This window comes from Pelmatolapia mariae, linkage group LG18 (assembly GCF_036321145.2).
Source record: "Pelmatolapia mariae isolate MD_Pm_ZW linkage group LG18, Pm_UMD_F_2, whole genome shotgun sequence".
NCBI lineage: Eukaryota > Metazoa > Chordata > Actinopteri > Cichliformes > Cichlidae > Pelmatolapia > Pelmatolapia mariae.
In genome coordinates this window covers 32741874-32765235 of record NC_086243.1, presented here as the reverse complement: position 1 = coordinate 32765235, position 23362 = coordinate 32741874, and the positions used below count along the sequence as shown (strand labels likewise).

Here is a 23362-nt window from a genome sequence, read left to right as displayed (position 1 = left end):
ATCTGCAGTTCCCACGTCTTCACAAAGACGAGGTGCAGCATATAAATGAAGCCGAACATCAGAGGAAACACTAAATACTGCATCTCTGCTCGTTCACAATCTGAGCGAGTAAATTCTGTTTACTTAATAACTACAAGGAAAATGAATCACTGAATAATAAGCAGTGTCAAAATATGATGGAAATTTCAACTAAACCACATAAATGACAGACCTGCACCTCTACAGGTTACAGTATAACCTTTCATGCTGTCATATTATGCGCACATTTGCATATACAGTGTTGACTGTAAATAAAAGATGGACACAGCCACCATAATATCATCTACTGGTGTCTGAGCTCCTCGTTTTAAAGCCTACAAGATCCACAACCATCTATTTCTTTTCATGCATTTTATTATTTTGTCAGGGATGATTACATTTTAACTACTGATTTTATCTACTGTTCCTTTCTTTTTTTCCATTTTAAATCATGCTTTTTATTTGTTTTTGTTTTTTAATGTCTGTGTAAAGCACTTTGAATCACCTTGCTGTTGAATTGTGCTATATAAATAAACTTGCCTTGCCTTGATGATACCGATTTGTAGTTAGCTAAAGATAGCTAGCTTGGTTAGCAAACTGTAGAGGTACAAACACCTGCAGATACCTGCCAAGTGACAGGTAAGTGACAAAATAACAACATGCGGGAATTTCACTCACTAAAACTGATCCACAGACTTCTTCCATGGGGTTGTGGTATATTAACTGTACAAGCAAGCCATGTATATGTCGGATAATTGTACTGTAAATCCTCAAAAAACATTTCAAGCTTCATATATGAAGCCAGGTTCAGTAGAGCTGAAGCAACTCTGACCATAGTTCAGGAGACACCATCAAGATCAAAAGTACTTTAGTGATCAGAAAGCGATGAGGAGACATAGCTGAATGGTGAGTTTAATGGGATTGTAGGGCTCTTTGTGTTATTTCATAAGCTTTATGTCAGTTTCACTTATGCAGACTCTGCTGATGAAGGTCATGTGGTATGACGGAGAGGTCTAGAAGTGGCAGTGATAGGAACTTAGTTAAAAAGGTTTATTATGATGCACAGACAGGAGTTTGATCATTGCAGACTGGAGTCTGGTTTCAGCAGAGGCTGGAGGCCAGGCGAGTCTGCCAGGTAACATGGGAAGAGTTATGAACCTGAGGCAGAGCACAGGAGAGGTAAATTACCAGATTAGAAGAGCCCATGTTTGTCATGGCTCCAGGTTCTTATTTGGTTCTAGTGTATTTTTGTGGCTGCTTTCCTTGTTTGTCTTTACTTCCTGTGTGTGTCCTCGCTCTTTTGTCAGTGCCTGGTTCACACCAGTGTGTAACTGTGTAATCGCTCCTTGCTGCATAGTTTATTTTGTCTTTCCCTTTGTCGAGTTCCCTGTTTAGGCTTCCTTAAGTTTCTTGTGCTCAAGTTTGTTTCATCCTGTGAAGTTCCTTGGAATTTGTGTATCCTGGTGTTTACAAACAGGCACTGGAGATTAATTTTTTTATTTATGCCTATCACTCCCTCCAGGTAATACACGACACCACGGTTCTTCATTCAAAGATGGATTTGTGACTTAGTTAACTGATGGCTTAGCTTCTTTGCACATGCTTTCTTGACTGCCCTTTGCGTCACTTTAAGGGGCCTGTGCACAACGCAGAATGTAACTTAGTTCCTACCCCAAAAGGAACAACAATAAATAAAGGAAATAAATAAAATACATAAACACAATAAATTAAGCAAATTGACATTTATGGCAGTTAAAACATCACTTGCCTCTGCACCACCATTATCCTTGTCTCATGTTCGGGCAGGTATCTTGCCCAAGGATATTTGTCATCCAGACTGGGGGAGCCAGGTATCAAACCACCAACCTTCCGATCAGTAGATGACCTGCTCTACCTCCTGAGCTACAGCCAATTCACATTCATGTTTCTTTCAGTAAATCATTTAAATCTACCAACTCTTGTCTGTTTTGTCTGTGCCACATAGCAGGCTTAATGATCAACCATTGAGGATGTGAGGTCTGTGCCAGTGGTGCTAGTTTCAGTCCTGTTTTAAGAGTCGGGGAAACCTGCAGTCATCTGAGACTGAAGAAGTCACGTGGATGTGTGAAGAAACGTTTCTCCCACTGAAAACACTACGTCCAGATGAAAACAATCAAGTTTTTGGGATTTCCTTACCTGGATGATTGAGCATGGATCAAGACAGCACACTGTAATATTTGACAGATAGCTGCACTAAAAATGCCCAACAGATGGCCAAGAAACTACGGTCAGTGGCTTCAGTTAGTGGAGGTGACGAAAAGTATTCCTAACTCCTGAATCCAAATGAGTGAGTTTTAAACAGATTCTAGCCCTGTTTGGTTGTTATAAAGGCTGAACTTAGTTACACGTACTACAGTGTATTTTGTAGCCTGCTGTAAATATGGTTACTTTAGCTGTAACAATGGGTATTTTAACATGGGAGTCAGTGGGGGTCGACTCACTTTGGGATACAGCCTCATGTGGCCGTAAGAGGAACTGCAGTCCACTTCTGCACTGGCTTCGTTTTACAGCCCTGGAGGTTGAGGCTTGGACTAAAATGAGCCTCCTCCACTGCAGCAGTATGTAAATATGACAGAGGATAATAGGAAGCTACAGAGCAACCCAGGAAAATCATAAACAGTGTGTAGGCTGTGCTTAAGCGACACCGTTTAATCCCAAATTTGGGCAGCTGAGAAGAGAGAGAGTAAGAGGAGGGGGGCAGACAATGGAGGGGAGAGAAAGGAAAAAAGAAAGGAGAAAAGACAAAGGAGGAGAAGAGCGTGGGATGATAGGGACGGTTAAGACGAGGAGAGCGCACACACACGCGCGCGCGCGGAGGTGTGACGTCAAACCGGAGCGTAGCTGACACGCTCGCTCCCCGGTGCCACTCGCTGACCAGTCTCGAGCTCTCTGCAAATCAACTCCACGCGGGTGCTACTGCACGCCCTTTTTTAAAAAAAACACCGGAGGAGGAGTAAGAGGAGGAGAGGAGAAAGCCAAACCCGGGAGGTCTCACGCGGAGAGAGACGGCTCGCGGGAGGACGAGGAACTGGAGGAGGAGGAGGAAGGAGGCTTCGCTCTCTGTCAGCCTCGCGCGCACAGCACGCGGAGGCAGAAGGCATTATTTACTGGACGCTTCCCATGGAGACGCTCTCCGTCTCGCGCGCCGTCCTCTCAGAGAGAAGCGGGTAGGATTGTGACGGAGGGCGGCTCTCTCAGATCTCACAGCCAGGTGTTGCATCCACCCCCCCCCCCCCCCCCCCCCCCTCAGGAGGCCTGAGGAGGGTTGAGTGGCTCGCGCTCTCGACTTTGATCTGGAGCCTCGCGCGCAACAACAAGTTGACATTTCCGAGTCGTCGCCGAGTTTCTAAGAGAACAAGATTTTTGGATGTTTTTTCGTGTTTTTTTGCTCCTCTCTGAGTTGCTGACCTCACCGCTGTCTGGATCTGTGTGCGCGTGTGTGTGTATGTGTAGAAGACAGAAGACTGGAATTAATGTGAACATTCGTGCTGCAGGCGCAGATAGGACAGCCATGGCACGGTAAAGCGGACCGAGCTGTGCCAACGACGCACGAGCCATTTGGGGGGTTCGGCTGAAAATCTGGTCTTTGTGCACTCCTCGTGTCCCCGCCTCGTTTTTCCCGCTCCTGGATTGCCGCGGCACCCCGATGGTGCGAACGGTTGGTGGCTCGAGCTTGGACACGCCACCCGGTGATTGTTATTGTTTTGTTGTTGTTATTGTTATTGTTGTTTTGAGACGCTTCTGACGATGCGCGCGGTTCATCTTGGAGATGTTTTTCCTTTCCAGTAGGATTTCTGTGCGGGTTTTTTTCGTTTCTGGAATCGTTCGCGCGACAATGACCTCCAACCCAAGAGAGAAGCACGCGCCCCCGGTTCAGTGCGCACGAGAGGACGTTGTCTCCCCCAAAATCGCCGAGCTCCTTAACGCGCGGGAAGGGTGGGTTACGAGCCTGTAATCAGTGCGGCGAAGACACACACAGACAAACGGGACCAGCGCGCGCGGCGGCAGCTGCCATGGAGCTGTCAGAGGTCCGGTGCTCCAGCGCGAGCGAGGAGCTGTACACCATCAACAAGACCCCGAGCAGCAGCAACAACAGCAACAGCAGCGGCAGCGCGCGACCCAAACGGCTGCTGTGGCAGAACGCGGTGCGGCACATCACCGAGCAGCGCTTCATCCACGAGCAGGGCGGGGGAGGGGTGAAGGGCATCGGGCCGGACGAGCCCTACGACCCGAGCCAAGGGGCGCGGAAGCAGTCGGCAGGGCGGACGTCGGTGGGAGACCGGCACAACAACGGCGGGACCAAAGTGTTCCCGGAGCGCGCCAGCAGCGACCTGGGCTTCCTGCAGATCGACTGCGCGCCGAGCAACTCCGACTTCTTCCTGAACTGGGGCTACACGTATCGGGGCGTGATCTTCCCCACGCTGCGCAACTCCTTCAAGTCCCGCGACCTGGAGCGGCTGTACCAGCGCTACTTCCTGGGCCAAAGGCGCAAGTCGGTGGTGGTGATGAACATCTTGGACGTGGTGACCAAGCTCACCCTGCTGGTGCTGCACCTCACCCTGGCCTCCATCCCCATGGACCCCATCAAGGGGACGCTCCTGGGCTTCTTCACGGGCATCGAAGTTGTTATTTGTGCCTTAGTGGTGGTGCGAAAGGACACCACGTCGCATAGCTACCTGCAGTACAGCGGCGTGGTCACCTGGGTGGCAATGGCCACGCAGATCCTGGCGGCAGGGCTGGGCTACGGGCTGCTGGGCGACGGGGTGGGGTACGTTCTCTTCACCCTGTTCGCCACCTACAGCATGCTGCCGCTGCCGCTCACCTGGGCCATCCTGGCCGGCCTGTTCACCTCGGGGCTTCACATCCTGGTCCAGCTGCTCATCTCCAAGAATGTGCAGCTCTCCAGCAACCAGGTGAGCCTTCGACATACCCTGCTTTCACGTCTCCTCCATTCCTCTGCTTTCTCTTCCTTCGTTTGCCCGAAGCAGCTGCTTTATCTTCCTCTTTCTCCTCCCTGAAACTTTATCTTTTTACGGAGCGCTGGTACCGGTGCTGATATTTACCGGAACTCTCAGCTGTGTGATGATGTTCCACTTTCCAAACCTACAGTCGGTTTATGTGCAGCTGGCACGTGTGTTTCCCCGTCTTTTAGAGCGCACAATTACAGTCGTAGACTCCACGACCACGTGTGAATTTACCTGAGATGTTTTTTGTCGCCTGGCTCAGGTGGTTTGATTTTTTCGTGTTTTAATAATGAAATGCGTCAGTTTGTGACAGCAGCCTGGTGTGACTGCCTCAGAGTGCTGCAGGTTTCAGCACCAGGAGCTGTCCAACACACACAGACACAAACACAAAGGAGGGCCTGAAATGCAGCTGAGCTCCACACAGGTTTAGCGCCCCCTGCTGGTGAAAACAATAACTTAAATATTTTTTGGTAAAAATGCATCAAATTCCAGGAGGTCTTTTAGAGTCAGATGCTTCATATGAAAGTGTGCAGGTGAACAGCCGAGAGCGTGATATTTCTAAATGTGCTTGCCTTTGATTGTCAGACTGTCTGATGGCACCATCATCATATATGTCTGAGTCCCTGAAAGCACCAAGAAATGAACACAGAGCTCTCAGAAAGCTTCAAATAACCGCAGCAGTCTGTCAACATCGACTGAAGAGCTGATCATCAGATGTGGAAGTAAACAACACAAGCTAATGAAGCAGAACACGATTCTGAGCAGTTTTGTTGCTACTTAGTATCTGATTGATGGCGAGAGAGGGAGCGGCATGTTGCTGTAATCCATTAGTGGCCTGTCGTTGAACTTTCCCTCGAGGAGGGAGATGTTACAGCTCAACTGTTTGATTTCTCAGCTCGTTTTGTGGAATCTTTGCTTTACACGGCTCTCGGTTTACAGACTGAAACTTAAATTCTATTTCAGTTCAGTTTGTGTTAGTTTACAGTTGTCTCAAGATTGTTCGTATTGTAAGGTGAAGACTCTACAATCTAAGACAGACAACACTAACAATATGAACATCGACACTGGGGAGGAAGAACTCTGTTTTAGCTATTTGCTGTTACATGTAGGGGGTCGATGAAGAAACGACAAACAATAAACAGAACTATTAATCATATGCAGGTAAAAATAGGTGCCTCTGTTCTGTCGGAGGTTTCTTCCCCTTAAAAGGGAATTCTTTTTCCCCACTTTTTCCCAAGTGCTTGCTCACAGGGGGCTGACTGATTGTTGGGATTTTCTTTCTAATATTGCAGGGTTTTTACCTTACAATATAAAGTATCTTGAGGTGAATGTTGTTGTGATTTGTCGTGTTATAAATAAAGTTGAACCAATTTAATTGAATTTAATTAAAAGTTTGGATCTTAAAAGTAGACAGGGTGTCTTCTGAACCCAAACAGGAAGCTGCTTCCACAGGAGCGGGGCCTGCCTCCTGTTCTGCTTTTGGAAATTTCAAATCAGTTACTTATTTGTTTGTTGTGACCTATACAGTCAAAAACCTTCAAATATCAAAGCTGGGTCCACGTTGCTGCAGTAAAGAATCGTTCCAAAATGTCCAGGCTCCACATCCAGTTTGACTCCCAAATGAAATCAATCGTAATTTTGGTGAAAAATGTACAGAAATCTGTCCATAACATTTGCGTAATCCTGCTAACAAACAGTCAGACAGATAATCTGAACCACTGAAGCTTCTTGAACCTCTTTGGCAGGATTAAATGGTTATTTTGAGGTTTATGCAGGCAAAGGGATAACTTTCTTTTTTAAGGTTAGGGATTTTATGAATTGATGCAAAGCAGTCAGTGAGTGTGTCCTGGTACTGGTGACCAAGTGCTAACCCCTGCAGTAATCCACAGTAATGTGCTGAAATGATATAATTGCAAGTTAAACCTTTCACTGCATGGTTTGCACACTAAAAATATTTAGTATAGAGAGTGTTTTCCATTAATCAGAAAGCCAATGATTTCATTCAGAAACTGGCCCTAACATCACTGGTGCGTCTCTACAATAATGTGCTGTATTTCTAGTATAATAAATGCAGTGTGAAGAAGTGAATGTGGTTTGTATTGCAGCACTTTGTGTGTTCAGTAAAAAAAAGCTTTTAACTGCAGTCCATTTGTGCTTTGTTTTCTTGGTGTTTGCTGTCACGAGTGAAAGTGTTTTGAAGTGATCATAAAAGCAGTGCTATGCACTTCAAGTCAGCGTCGTTATTCATCAGTTGAATTCTGACAACATGGTTTGTTTGGTGCTAACAGAGCCTGAGGATTGTCGTGTGAGCGCAGAGATAAATTGTTGGGTTGGTCAGAGGTTTTCTTCCACATCCTGCAGACGTCCCTGAACTGTTGGTTTTGGTTTACAGACGACCTGCTCTGCTCGTTTCTAGGCCCATTTTGTCCATTCGTGGACGTCACCCTCCCTTTAGATCAACATTTCTGATTGGCTCCCATCATATTAGGAACATCCATTCAGTATGACATCATACCGAGGCAAGAGTAAAAAAAAGTCTGAATCCTGAGCTTCTTTTTTTTGCTCACTTTGATTCAGTTTCCTCGTTATTTGAAACTTGGTTTAATATGAGCATCCATCATTGGAACAGTTTATATATGACAGAAAACCAGGAAAAGCAGAACACAGAGCTTAAAGTCTCTCGCTTTGGATTTGTAAATGGGAATCATTTTTATGGAGAACTGTCATAAAGTAAGAACGGCATAATTTACATACTTTTTGTTCTTAGAAACCTTTGTGTCAGTCCAGAAGTCATGTTGCTATACTGCAAATAATATGATTTTTGTTTTTATAACATTGGTTTGACTAATCTGGCCATCATAATAATGCGCTTATTTTAGTAATCAGCTGTTTAAAAGTCTGAAAGATGCTGTATTGAATATATTTTTCGTAGCTTTTGGAAATTTCATGTAATGTGTTATCATGTTTAAGTGAACATGAGCAGAAATCTTAACATTTTGTGTTTTCTTCAATGTAAAATGAATTTACTTTCAAAATGTCAACAAAAGAAGCAGAAGCGACAAATCAGTGCACAAAGATTCAGTGTGTGACACTGAAATGCTTCCTCAGTAATGTCCTCACCCAGCGTCCTGCTTTTAGCCTTCACAATAGGTTCCTTTGTAAAAAAAAATGTGCGTTTTCTCGAAGTGTTTAGTGAGGAGCAACAACAAACAGCAAAGAAGCAAAAACACGTCACTCTGTAGGGAGATGCTGCAGATGGTTGTGTGTGTGTGCTGGTAGACAGCTCTCACCTGAAGTGGATTATTCAGTGAGTTTAACTGCCTGTGATTATGAGTCTTCGGTCTGATGAAAACGTCACACAGGCTCTCAGATGTGTTTTCTTTTGACTTGACGTATTTCTTTTAAGATGAGTGCGAAATGCTCTCGAGTGCTGTGCACATCTCATTTCAGAATTAGCTCCTCACATCAGCAATTAGCTAGGAAATATATTTTATAATTCAGCCGTCAGCTCTTTCATGTCTGGCAGATTTCCCAGAGTGACTTGTAATACTTGAAAGGAGCGTAGACGAACATGTGACGGGCAACACGATGAAGAGCTCTTATACTTGGTCTTGAAATGTATTATTTTAGGGTTATGCAGAAACAAACACACAACATGAAGCCCAAAGCTACAGATCAAAGCGCATACACACAGCGTGTCTCTGGTCTGAGTAGAGTCGGCTGGTCTAGAAGGATAATTCAGGTTTATTTATAATGTGTCCACTGTGGCTCTGTGCTCGCTTTTCTGTCTTCACCTATGTTGGAAAGATTTGGGGAAACATGGGACTCCCTGCAGCTCCCAAAAAACTTGCTTAGACAGTTTATGGAGTCTGACTCAGAGATGAGAACTGAACATACCCCCTGCGCTGCAGTAGGGCAGGGAGATTAATTGGATTTTAATTTTAATTAAGATTTTGGCTTCCGATAATGAAAACAAGATGATTAGGATAAAACAGTTTTTCCAGTAATTTTTTGCTAAAAATCACAATATTGTCTTGTTATAAGCCCCCGGTGGGGGTGGGGGGGGGCCTCTGAAAGCTCAAATTCACTCACAGTTTATTTCAGCTTGAGCTGTGATGCTGGAAAGAAAGTCATCAAATCTGTAGCCTGTAGGCTTATTGTTACCTTTTATGACTTCGGCTGAGAAGTCATATTTGTTACCCATCGGCTGAAAAAGGCTGCTGGGGTATTGCTGTTACTCTGCTGGGTGAGCTGATGAGCGGGTGGTGTGGAAAGCCAAGTTTGTCAATGAAATAACTCGAGAATGAGGTGACATAGGAGCTTCAAATTCATATCCCAGGTTCAACTACTAAACATCTCGGACAAGTTTGAAACTAAGTGACCTCAACTTCAAGGTCAAGGTCAGAGGTCAAGTTTTCTGCTATAACTCGAAGCTAGGTTAACCACAGCTGTCAACGATGTATTGTACACAAAATCTGCAGCTTCTTAAAGTTTTTCTATGTTCAGCGGTTGAAGGGAAACCACTATATTTGAAATAAGGTGATGATTTGCACTTTAAAGTACAATGTGGCACAGTTTGTTAGCTCTCAGCTCAGCAGTTCTCAGTATTGTAGAGAGGGTTAATGCTAAACTGTTCTTTGTCAGATTCGGGTATATGGCTTTATAAGCATCATTAAGTATTTTTGTTGTTGCTTGAGCTCTTGACCTGCTGTTTTTCATCATTATGAATTCACTAACTGTGTGTGTGGTTTGGACTCCTTAGCTTGGACAGGTATATATCTATGTATATATATATATATATATATATGTACATATAAAAGCAATTTTCACAGTTTTAGATTTGACTTTGACTTAAATGCTTTGAATCTTTGGCATTTTATGGTGATGATACCATAAAAACCTTTTTCAGTGTTTGAATGCTTTAGAGCTCTTTGAATTATCTTTCTCGGGTAATTCTTCGGTGAGCTTCTGTGACCGTTTGTTAGCAGAATACATCTAAATTATAAACAGAGACTTGCATGTATATTTGATCATAGGTGAGGCTTTGCCCAACTTAGAAGGGATTATTGTTGGGATTTGACATAGATATTTATTCTGGAAAGAGTGACATAACCCCAGACAACCCTCCACCACCCCTCACCCGCCCGACGTGCTCCGTCCTCTTCTGTGTGTCTGAGATCTTCTCTCCCTGACAGACTTGCAGACGTTTGTTAGCATCTGTCCGTTTTTGGTTTTAGATCACTGAGCTCGTGTTGACTTGTCACCGCCTGTTTCTCCTCCACCTTTCTCCCCTCCCTACACACACACACACACACACACACACACACACACACACACACACACAAACACACACACTTTGTTCATGTTCACACATCAGCTCGGGACAGTTTTGGGATTATTTCTATTTTCTCACATGTGGCACAGCAGGGATTTTTCGTACTACTGGAAATACTGGTTTAGGCGAGGGAGCTACCTGCTTACATGTCACCCACTCGATAGCAGCAAATGCTCTGATGCACTGGAATATTAGCTTTACCATTCCCATACTGGTGCAATCTAGTATCTCACAGGCTTTGTGCTAGAGAGCTGGCGGGTTAAAGACTAGCTCGACATCCACCCCTTTTGGTAATGTTTGGCAGATTTCAGGTGCATGTGTGAAAATGGTTTTAAAAACAAATGTAGCACGGTCATAAATGACTGCAAATGCATTAGAGACACTGAAATAAAACAAGGTCATCTTTATTTGGTTTGTTCAAAGGCAACAGTAGGAGAATAACAGCCAGATGTTTAAAAAGTCCAGTCGTTGGATGCAGCGTGTGGTCTGCATGCGTCTCTGGAATTCTACTGGAGGGATGAACCTACGGCTGGTCGATATGGAAAAAACTCTTATTGCAATAATGTTTTTAGTATCAGTTGATATCGATAAATATAACGGTATAAATAAAATCACTATTTTTTTTCAGGCATAAGGTTTTTTTCTTTTACTCCTGAGATTTTATTCCAACCACACGATTGGTTCAGCACGGTGCTGTTCTCATTATCATTGGCCTTTTTTGTTGTCTGTCAAAACGTGGATGAAATGAGGTCCACTGACTTTATGTTGATCATGTTTTTTATCACTGTTGAAGGTTTTACCGTCCAGCTTTGCATGGGTCCACAATCCCCTAAAGAAGGTGTTAGGATACAGGCTGCCACTCAGAACATGACTGTACTGATGTTGCAGTGACCGTAGTGGACCCAACCACAGCGTAACAGAGCCTCACTGAAGGGTCAAAGATTTCATTTTCTTAAATTTGTCACTTACAGTAGCTCACAGACTTTTTGGGAATTCTAAGTGCTGCAGCATTAAAGCTCTCTGAGCATGCTCAGTGAGATTCATGTGACCTCGCGTGAGGCCTTATCTTCCCACTGGTGTAAATGGTCTGGTACTTATTGCCAGGGATTGAACTACCAGCCGTCACAGGCTCGACCTCCTGAGCTGCTGAATGCTCGTGCCTCTGTGTGGCTGTATAGCTGACTAAAGCTGTGCAGCTGGCTGTAGGCTGCACTGACTGGCTGTTGTTGTGTAGCTCAGGGTGCATTTCCCAGCTCCCCCACCCAGCGTGGTTCAGCTGTCGCTCCACTCGCTGCCACCGAACCAGCGAGCTTTTTCTGGGTCGGAGGTCGATAGTTTTAAAGAGGCTGCTGTAAGCTGGATTCAGAGGCTGATGCTTTGCTTTGCAGTAATTGATTACAGTTTAATGACTTTTCAATAAAACCTCTGATATTTCATAGACTCAGCAGGCCATGAAAGCTTTTCCATTCACTTCTGTCAATAGGTCATGGTTGCACTAATCGCTTATCCCCCTTCAGTAACTCTGGAGCAATACTATAACATGTTTATCACATTACGTTTTTAGCTTGATCCACTGCTTATAAGAAACATATTTCTTTGATTAACAAGCTTCTTGGGATTTCTAAGAAAGCATGAGTTAGAGGTATATCAGACATACTGAGGGGTAGTAAGAAAAAACTGCACAGATTTCCCTGAAATTATTCAAGTTTATTCAAGAAAATATCAGTGAATCTTGATTTGAATTTAAACCACTAGCTTTATTTTAGATTCAGCTGAGTCTTACACTTAGGCCAGTAAATTACAAGTGAATAGTCCCTGTGCTCTTATTTTGAAAGTTTAGTCTTTCATTTCCCTGTTAGAAGACTGGGTGGGTGCAGTGGTGCTGGTCCTCATCATTCAGCTGCCATCAGCGAGTCACTGAACTTGGTATTTAAATTATTGTATAGGATCTTTTTCTATATATATATATATATGCAAACACATCCCTCCAGCTTTCACTCCCTAACCACCAAAACACTTTCCCAGTTCTGTGGGAAACAGAGCGACAGTGACTGTCAATCAGTTATTTAGTCAAAAGTTAATAAAAGATGATTTAGCAATTGTTTTGCCACAATTTATAATGAGAGTCAAATGTTTGATACTTTTTTACGGTTTCTTTTATCACTAAGCTAAATTTGTTTGGGTTTCACAATATTTGAAGACATGTTGTCAGATTAGTGAATCAGGAGATGATTCAAAATGCAGACTCACGGGCAAGATGGTATCAACTAAAAACAACCTTTTTATTGAAGGTGAAGTTACCATGGTTTCTTCACCTTCAATAAGGAGCAAAAACAAAGTCCAGAAATAAACATCCTAGAGAGATGCTGGGAGCGGTGCACACAGGAAACAGGAACTACAGGAAACAAGGGTTATAAACACACACAAGGTAATTAGGGAGGTAAAAACACCAGGGAACACAGCTGGGACTAATCAGGGAAAGGAGACGGGGAAAGTAAAAGTAAATACCATGTCTACGAGACAGAAGACTACCAAAATAAAACAGGAAGAACTCAAGAAGGGAACATCACTGACAGAAACTTATATACACACGGGGAACAGAGGAGACAGGAAAGGAACGTTGTAACAGAAACTGAAAGCACAAAGCAAACTAACAAACACAACAAACTGAAGAAAATCAAAAAGACCTGCAACACACATCATGAATACTGCAAAAACATGGTGATGAAGAGGTTTTAATAAACCAAACCAAAATTCCTCAATACTCAAGAAAATAATGAAGAAGTTATTTTATTTTGTAGCTCTACAAAATAATTTTCGCGTAAAGTTGGCAACTACAAAATGATGTTCATCTCGATCAAACTTGTTTTTGGTTTTATTTTACTGCCTCATTAAGTGTCTCAGTGATCAAGCCTGTGGCTAACAGGCGTTGTTTTTATCACATATTATCTCGCCCAAAGACAAATTAATCGTTTTCTTTACAGGACTTTAAATTGTTCAACCCTCAGATTTCTGCCTCAGTGTAATGAAAGTCTAAGTTACTGACATGCAGGAGTGTTTTTGAAGTTCAATAATGACTTTATTAATTAGCTTCCACTCATGCTGTGATAAGTCTTAGCTTGTGTCATTATTATAAGTGTTATCTCGCTGGAAAGTCAGCGGGCCAGATGGATTAGTTTAGCACGGCGAGTTTGTATTAGTTGACCTCTGAGATCGGCGCCTAACATGTTTCGTCTTAAATCAGCTGCAGTGACGTGGTGGCGGTGCAGCTGGATGGACGCAGCAGAGGGAGGATTAGGACGGCTCATACTGAACTCCTGGAGTTAGGAAGACTCGACATGCTGTGAAATTTAACATCCTGAACTCAAGTGGTGCTAATCTGCTCTTATTAATTATGTTTGCGTGAGGATGTTGTGAACAGAATATAAAATACAGATCAACAATTTTACAGAGAGAAGAGACAATAAGGGAATGAGATTGGATGAAGGAAGCTGAGGATTTATCACATTTGCCAGAAGCACAAAGTTAAATAGGTACTAAAATATTTCAGTGGCTCTTGAGCAGCAGTCCCCAACCCCCGGGCCTCGGACCGGAGTCGTTTGGTACCGGGCCGCGAGAGTTGAGGCTCAGGTGTGAAATGTATGGTTTTCAGGGTTTTTATCGGTTTTCAGCGTTATTTTATTATCGTTTTTATCGTTAACTCTGTTTTCCTGGGTCTTTTCACGTGTGTTATGAATAAATCTTCTTTTTTTCGGTACCGGTACTAGTTTTATTTTGTTGTATTTATCCGCGACACCTTAAAGGCCGGTACGTGAAAATATTGTCGGGCATAAACCGGTCCGTGGTGCAGAAAAGGTTGGGGACCGCTGCTCTTGAGGACATTTTGTGAGGTGGCTTGTGGTTATGAGAGCATCTCATCCTTACTGTAGGAAGTAATCTGGTGCATGGATACGTGCTGACTTATGTTAAAGACAAATGAGGACACAAAACTTTGCATATAATAAACTGCGTTCTTTTAATGACCAGTAGGAGGCAAATCCTGCAAAAAAATAATAATGTATAGAACTCTATGAGAAAATGACCCCACCTGTAACTTGATCTCTGACTCGAGTAAACACTTTCCTGACATGTTTATGGTTTCAGTCGCTAGTTTCAAGTCCTTGTGAATAGAACATAATGCTAATTTTTCTAATGATTTTACTAGTTATTTATTACTAGTCTTTAGGGTGGGGCTACCGAGGGATTTAAAAGTCTACAGCCTTGTCCAAAGTCGAGACTGCTTGACTTAAAAACTACTTAAAAAACAGAAAATCCCATGTGCTCCACCCAACCTCAAATCTGTAGTCTTAGTCTTTAGTTATCTCCTATACGTCAAAAAATGAGTCAATTCAATTCAAAAAATGAATTGTGTGTTTTGCGTTCTTCCTTTGATGAATCACAGATTTTTTTCTCACTGAAATTAAAGAAATCCTAGAATTTGATGGCTGGTCGAGATTGCGGACCTCGGAGTTACATCCATGTTATTTTTTCCATGAAGCTTGAATCATAACTGGTTTCAGAGTGGCGTTTTGAGATGGCAGATCAAAACTCAGACATCTCATCTTTGATTTTAAGTATGTTCATTGTGTTGGGAGCTGTCCACTTGTCTGCCTCTAATGGTGTGCTGTCTTTGTTTGGTTAATGCAGCTCTGTGTTTTATCATTTAAGAACCATTTCCAGCTCCTATCCCTCCATCTTCTTTGTCACTATTCACCACTGAATCTTTCTGTCAGACTCAAAACAACTTCCATCGATCCACCTCGGTCTCTTTAGAGTCTCGTTGGGCCCCTGTTGGCCCCACATCCTTTGTGTCCCTCCTGTTGAAGGCTGCGGTATTGACCGCTGCCTTTCCCTTAAAACCTTCACACCGTCATGCCCCATCTTCTCACTGTCTAAACAATATACTCATATCGACTCGTGGCTTTTTTTTTTTCCTGCTGAAAAGACTCCAAGCAGACCCGATTCTGGCTTTCCAATCATGGCTGTATTGACAGCTGCCTTTGTGCAGAGGTCATTTAGTCTTCTTTCTTGCTGTTAAATGAACAGGGGCGTCAGTAAATAACAGATTAGGCTGTTCTGGCCAGTGAAGGAGCATGCATGTGAATGATAATGTGTGTGTTTGGGTGTCAGGGAAGAGTTTGCACGGAGCTAAGAGTGTTATAAAACTGTCAATAGCACTGTGTCTTATTTTCTCTGTTCACACACACACACACCCGCCGATTAGCTGTTCTCCCGCTCGCTGCAGCTTCCTCTTTCAAGGTCAAAGTCAGCTTACCTAGAGCGCCGGCTGCACAGAGGAGATAGAGAAGGAAAAAAAAGCCAAGTTTGGATTTCATACCGAGACAACGTGCATGCATTTTCTATCCCTGAGAGGAGAATTTTTTGTCTGTTTGAACACTCAAAAGGCTTTGAATGTTAACAACCCTTTTCAAAGACATTGGCTTCATCTCTCTGTGCTTTCATTTACATTTTTGATTTTGGGCGTTACGTAAGAAAGCGCTGATCAGGTTTTCTGTGACTGCATCTCGGTGCCACTGGCTGATCACGACCTCATCCGCCGATTTGAGCCAACCCATTTTCTACAACATAAAAACAAATCGCCAAATAAAAGCTGTTTGGGAAAAAATGTAATTTCTCACAGCTGTGTCTGCACGTGGAAATAAATCACAGGTTTTACCCCCACGCAGTCATTTTGTATATTACTGTGTGCGCTTGATTGAGGTGGCTATTCATCTGGTGCCAGCGGTGGCTCGTTGGAAGGTTTTGACAGCAGAAGCAGGATCGGCTCTGCCGTCTCTGTCCAGCCTGAAGTCATGAAGTGGTGTATGTCATTTTAGGACTTATCACCATGTATTTCATGCTTCTGTTGCCACGTCATGAGTGATATCCTATTGTAACCCATATCACAGTTCAAATGCCTAACCTTAGGAGTCTCCCAGTCTCCATGCAGTCCAAAGCCCTCCTTAAAGCTCCACCAGTTCAATTGGACTTTGAACATGACCCAACTGATTATTTGAAACCCTCCATGATGCACTATTTGATTTAACCTGTCAACATTCACAAGACACCAGCAACATGTTTAAGGTTAGGATTACGGTTCAGTTGAGTTTTACCACAAACCAAATGAGCACAGACGAAGAAATTAGAAGTTTTTACTTTCTAAATGTAGTCTAAATGTAGTATCTAATGTAGATATTTTAGCCCCGTGCTTCTGTTATCAAAGAGTCATTTGGACATGCCAGATAAACTCCTAATGGGGCTGGTGGCAACGAGGTACACCCTGGTAGGTCAAAGCCATCATCGATAAGTTCTGTGACCCTTGAACCTCTAACCCTATGCTTTGCAGGTCTGTGCGAACCTCTTAACATCAAACCTGACCTGTTTAGAGTTAGGATTTTTCTAGAACTCTAAAATGCAAAAAACAGAAAATATTTGAAAGTATAAACAAAGTAGTAAATAATCAGGATTAGGCCAGTCATGATTATGATTATGTAAATGGCCATTTACTAACCTCCTAAGACCCGAACTCTTTCATGGCATGAATTTTTAATTTCTCTTTGCTATTTGGGCTGATTGGAACCTGATGAATGTAAAAACATAGAATTACCAGATTTTTTTTAACCTGATTTTTGCTTCTGAGAAAAATGAGATCCACAAATGAGGACATTTGTTTTAAATTTCGATAGAACAGTGTCAGTATAATGTCCCCTTAGGTGGATATCAGGCCCTTGTAGAGCAAAATTTAGTATTTTTGTCCAAAATGTGATGTCCACATATGTGGTCGCCAGGTCCTAGGAGGCTAAACTCAAACATCCAAATAAAGGTGGTTGTTTATGGAGCAATAAATATAGTACATCTTGCTTAAAACCTTTGATTATGTCACACTGTCTTTACCAGCTCATAGACTTTTCTGGCATCCTCAGAAGTCCTTAAACTAAAATGTAAATCTCTGTAATTCCAAAACATCCAAATGACTCGGTCTGAAGACCAGATTACTTAAATGGAAGAACCGGGGTTTCTGATGATTCGAAACATTCTATATATCAATACATATTTATATGAACTTATATAATGTTCATATATTAAAGAGGTACCAAAATGAGCAATATGCATTGCCTTAAAAGTAGGAGTGGGTTTAAAAAATAGATTTCCCCGATTTAAATCGATTTTAGTTTGAATAAAGAGACCTCGAATCATTAAATGCTGAATCAATTTTTAAATATAAATGTATTTTGCCAGAAATGCCAGAATCTCCGGTTAAAGCTCACAGAAGTATTTCAACAACCACCAAACAGCTAAAACAGCAAACGATTAAAGAGCAGGTAAACAAATCCTCACAAAGTTGTAAACACAAACCCGACGGCACATATGTGGACACGCCGTCGGGGCTGAAAGCCGACAGCTCACAGATTCTGATGCTGCAGGTTTCATAACTCTCTGACCAAAATTCACTGAACCAGCAGCAAAAGACGATCAAAACTACGCTTCACATTTGATAAACATCGTCATAAATTCCCTCTTACTTCGGCTGTTTTGCTTCTACCATGATAAAATCTCACTTCCTGCACAGCTCTCTCTCTCTCGCTCAGTGTACTCAGAGACCAGTTTACCATCAAAAATTTGTTTTGTGCATTATTTGCTTGCCTATTACTCACCAGCACCGTTGTGTTCAGTGCTGTCGGGAAAAAAGACCCCTGACAAGAATGTCTAATTTCTGCTGTTCAATACAGACATATGTGTAAAAATATAGATATGTACTGATACTGAAATCAAATCAAATCGATTATAGAAATCCGTGATGATACCCAGCCCTACTTCAAAGCTCCTTTGAAAAGATGTTTATAAAAAGTTATTCTTCCACTTGGAAAATATGGAAGATATTCTGTGGAGTCTTTTCATCCGTTACCTCCATCTTTGTTTTCCCAAAAATGGCCAGGAATGCCACCTGACAAGCAGTGACGGTCCTAGCCTGTTTGGCGCCCTGGACGAACACTCCCTCTGACAAGGCCAGGAATGCTGTGGGGATGGAGCTGGACTCCGTTAGGGTGGTGTCTGAGAGGCAGATGTTGTCCAAGATAAGGACAATCAGGGATAATACCTCCCACCCACTCCATGACATGCTGGCTAGCCACAGGAGCACGTTCAGTGAGAAACTGAGATTACCAAAAAGCACCACTGACCGACACAGGAAATCATTCCTGCCCGTGGCCATCTCCCTGTACAACTCCTCCATCTAACACACTGTGAACACTGCAATAGTTAGGCTCTTTTCTACTCTGTAATATTCTTGTGAATATTCTTGATTTTTATTTATAATCACCTCTGTTAATCCTTGATATTTATAATTGAGTGATCTATTTCTTAAATGTGTAAAATCTGTAACATAATGTATTGTTTGGAGTTTAGTCTGTTACTGTTACTATTTTTACTATTTTTAGACATCTGCTTACCTGTATCTTTGTTTCTCCTCCTCTTCTTTTCTCTTTTTTCTAAACTGAGCACCTGATGGCTTTGAACTTTTCTTGTCCATCTTCCATTGGTTTTAATTTTGCACTCCAGTATAAACACCCATCCCCCAACCCGAGGATCACCACAACATAACCTAATAGACCTACACCTTAGTTCACAGATTCACTTTCTCTAGGGTTTATTTCTGGGATTTTGCACAACCCAGGATTCAAATCACGAATCCATAATGGGCTTAAATTTACAACATTATGAATGAAATGTGCTCTATTTGGAAGCAGCTGGACCCCCTCCCCTTTCGACAGGTTGTGTGTGACATTAAATCATCAAACTGTAAATTCTAAATTTTAAATTGTTATTGATCCCTTTACCCCTAGCCCTAAAGTGTATATTTATTTTCTTACTCTTCTTATATTTATTGTTTGTTTGCTTGCACTGCTGTAACTGGAGCCTCGTCGTCTCGTCTCTCTACATACGGGACTGTATGTAGCGGAGATAACAATAAAGTTTACTTTGACTTCAGCAGCGAGCAGGCGCACCGAGGGCTCTCGCGCTCACTTTTCGCGTATAGAATTTCGAAAAAACATCGGTGCAAATTACAAGTCTGTATCATAATGTCTGGTGTTTTTGTGTTTGTTGGTTAGTTTTTATTTTGTTTTATTTTGCGAGTTGAATCCCCGCCGCCCCTCCCTCTCCTCCCTGTGCCGCAAGCAGCAGGCGCACCTCGCAAACGGAGGGCGCCCTTACTCCCAGCAAATGGATGATAGAAAACCGATCGGTGCCTATGCCATCTCCAAAATGCGCTGGCTGATGTTGGGGCAGCATGAGTACGAGCAGTTTTTTTTTTTTTCTGTTTGCCGATGCCCGTGATGCCGCCCCCCACCACGATCTCGCCCACATCAAAAACCGCTACTGCTGACAAGTTTCAGGAAGATGATGGATATGTTAACGAAGATGTGTGAACTCATTTAATACATATTTAAATGTGTATTAGGTGACAATTTTTTTCACATTTTAAATGCTTTTTATTGCTAATGTCTGAATGGATTGTAATGTGCCTTAAATATTTAGCCCTTCCCCAACTTGTTGTTAGCATACTTTAAGATGACTTCTTTTTTACGGATCTTGATGAAATATTTTATAAAAAAAATTGAGTATCTGAGACTTCTGCAAGCCTCCAGGTGCCTCAACACATCACAGTTTTAACATTTGGAAACACCAGATAATGTTATCTGAGGAACTGAGTTCATTAATCATGAACATCAACAAATGACTTGCTCCCTGACACAGACTATCCAGTATACACACCGTTTTTCCAGCTGCAGTACAAGATACATGGCTCACAGTATAGTACATACAGTATAATTTTGCAGGATAACAGTACAGGAGAGTCTCATCACTGTTTCGACTGACGGTAGCTTGCACTGTATGCCAGCAACGCTGCAGTTCAGGGCCTCGGTGTCATTAATAACAGTCATGTTATGCAGAGGCCCTTTACCCTCGTAGCTTTTAATACAGTAGATTCCCACAGGCTGAACTTCTGGGCAGAACCTTTGCTTCTCTGAACCCCGAACGCAGCGATTGACAGTGATGGGCAGCCATGTTGATCCAGACACAGTTTCTGCTATGTGAAGTCATAGTGACCTCATAAGTGTTGCTGTCATCTGTAGTTTTCCTCTTTCTTTTGCTTTTGCAGACATTTCCTCCGTGTGCAGTCAGGCGTCTTCAGACTGACTCAGCTCGCTGAAAAATATTTTGGAGGGAGGAGGGGTGTGGGGCAGGCGGGCACAGAGGGACGAATCACTGACTCCAGCCTTCCCCCAGCCACCCCTCGCCTCCCTTTCACCCTCCTCGGTGGTTTCATGCGGTTGATCTCAGACAATCTTGTTGTTACCAGACACTGCACTCAGCCGCTCTTAATATTTGATGAAGGATCAGGGCCATCAGCTGCGGCTTTTTGAGCTTTTAATGGCAGAGTTTTCCGGTGACATTCTTGTGCAGTGACCTTCCAGGCGTTGCTTAAAAATGACTTGAGAAGCAAAAGCTTTTACAGTCTTTCTGTCTCATCTCTCTGTCTGCAATGCTCGCTGAACTCAAGGGAGGAAGAAGGAGTTTCCATCAACTTAGAAAGCAGCAAAAGTAATTACACATGTACTGTTCAAACAAGATGAGGGGACTATTTAAAGTAGGGAAGAGTGTAATTCGGAAATCATTTAAGAGGTCCTTAATTTGCAGTTTTTGCGTGTGGGTCAAGTGCACTAAAAAATACTGATGGGAGACAAACTGAAGCACACTATATATCTGAGAAAGTTAACAGAGCACAAAAGCAAAATACCTCAAATGTGACGATTAACTTATGAGTTCAGTTAAAGAGGGCATAAAAACAAACAAAAACAAACTCAGGTGTTTTAGGTTGATATTTCTTTTTATTTAGAATAGAATAGAATAGAATAGAATAGAATAATCCTTTAATTGTCCCACAAGGGGAAATTGGGTTATTTGGTTATTTGCTTCTTGGTGCATTTAAGTAAACATAATGTATTTAAAAATACATTATATCAAAATGAAATTTGTTACATGAAGGTAAATAAAACACGGTCTGAGCAAATTAATAAATAAATAAATACTCAACAAGAGCAGAAAAACGTACTATGACACAACAGGAATAATATTTACAAATTACTTCCTATTAACCTTCACCACACCCACTAATGTGATGACATCATGTACCTGCTGAAACAATCCGGTCTTTAAGTGATGACGTGATGAACCCTGCTTCCGGGTCCAAACTACTCTGTATTTATTAAGGCTGTTGAGATTTTGACATGTTTTAATGCTTTGTATCTTGTTCTGTTTAATCAGAACAAGCTCCTAAAAACAGTCAGTGATCACTGTCGGCCTCTCTCGGTTTTTATTACCACTGTTCATTTTAAAGCTCATTTTTAAAACCTTACGATGTAACTACAGCCCAGCCCATGCAGCAGTATATTAATGACTAACCTCTTTGTGGATGGATCATCTCAGTTGTTCTCCTGACTGAAGTTCGGTCCGTTTACAGCATCCTGCCATGCGATTGCATTGCAACCATCAAGAATCCTCACGTTAACTTTTATCTGTGAAAAAGTTAGCGTTCATCCTCCAGCTACACTGTGTTTAAATTATGCTAACCATAGCTGTGTAGCTAGATTGGTAGCACATCATCATATACCAGCTAGCCAAACTTCAGTAACCCTACAAAAGTCACTGTTGTTTAGTTTCATGTCTTCATTTATGTCTGAAGTGATAGCAGAGCTGTACGTTTTAATTTTTAACATGGTATATCATCTTTAGATGGAAACTAGCGAGCTAACTCCCGGCTAACTACAAACTCTGTTAAACTTCATAAATCCTGTTTCCATGGATGCCTGGATGTTAAACTTAATTGTTACACCTGATAAAGCAGCAACACTGATCATTTTATTACAGATGAAATAATTTAGACAGTTTTTATCTCTCAGTGATGCCGCAGTGTTCGTTTGACTTTGGGACCTGAAGCAGAGTTTGGATCAGGAAACGGCTAATGAAGTCAGACTTAAAGACCAGATAGAGATGAGCGGAGTGAAATTTGAAGTGGTGCTAACTGAAACTGCAAAATTGTTTGTGTTAATCTAAAATAATTAGTTTTAGTAGCTCAAAAAAGTAAGCAATTGTTTGTGTTAGTGAGACCTTTTTAAGTATTAGAGATACATAATTTGTTGCATTTAATAAATGTAAGTATTTGGATACATAGTGTAAATTTCTTCAAACTTTGAAGGTCAATAAAGACACGATATACCCGGGTGAGTAATGTCTGCCTTAATCTTACAGACTGTGAGTCCAGAGACACGTTGATGGTTAAAAAGGTGTTTTATATTTTTTTTAACACATTTTAAACCTTTAGAAATTGTGTCTTCATACCACAAATATCAATATTTGAGCTAAGCTGCTTAGCTTGCTTCAAGTATGTGTCAGTAAAGCTTCTGTAAACACCCAGAGTTGAACCAGTAAAGGTCAGAGTTTCTGGGGTAACCCGTCCCTCTTTATTTGACAGCAATGTGTGAACATAGTTTTGGAAATTTGCATCAAAAGAACCGGTTTATACAGAGAGCAGCACAGCCTTATAGTTGACAGACTTTCTAAGAGGTTCAAGGCAGCAGACTAATACGAGCTATAACACATTGCTTTGTCTTTGCTCAGGTCTGTTTAAAGACAGAAAAAAATGAAGCCCTTTATGCTTGCTCTGGCTCATTTCCTATAACAAACTTCACTGGGGGCAGTTTTGGCCTCGGCCACCGTTTGTCACCTTGTTGACTCCTCCGGTCTCGTCCTCAGTAAGACCAAATGAAATAGTTTGTCTGGAAGAATTACTGCCCCTGAGTCTTGGCTCGATACGAAGCGATAAAAAAAGACACCTCGTAGCGACTCATTTCCTCCTTTCTCTGCTTTCTGCTCCGGGCTCTTAAACCTTTTTTTGTGAACTTTA

At 42.2% G+C, this 23362-nt stretch overlaps 1 protein-coding gene across 2 annotated transcripts in view; it reads left to right on the top strand.

The window, feature by feature from the left end:
• Positions 1-3288: 3288 nt before the first annotated feature.
• The window catches only part of adcy8 (adenylate cyclase 8 (brain)), a 133903-nt gene continuing 113829 nt past the window's right edge, over positions 3289-23362 (top strand). For both annotated transcript variants that reach the window (XM_063462077.1, XM_063462076.1), the window contains exon 1: positions 3289-4970. In XM_063462077.1, coding sequence (XP_063318147.1) covers positions 4071-4970 — 900 coding nt within the window. In that variant the 5' untranslated portion in view covers positions 3289-4070. The remainder of the gene's footprint in view (positions 4971-23362) is intronic.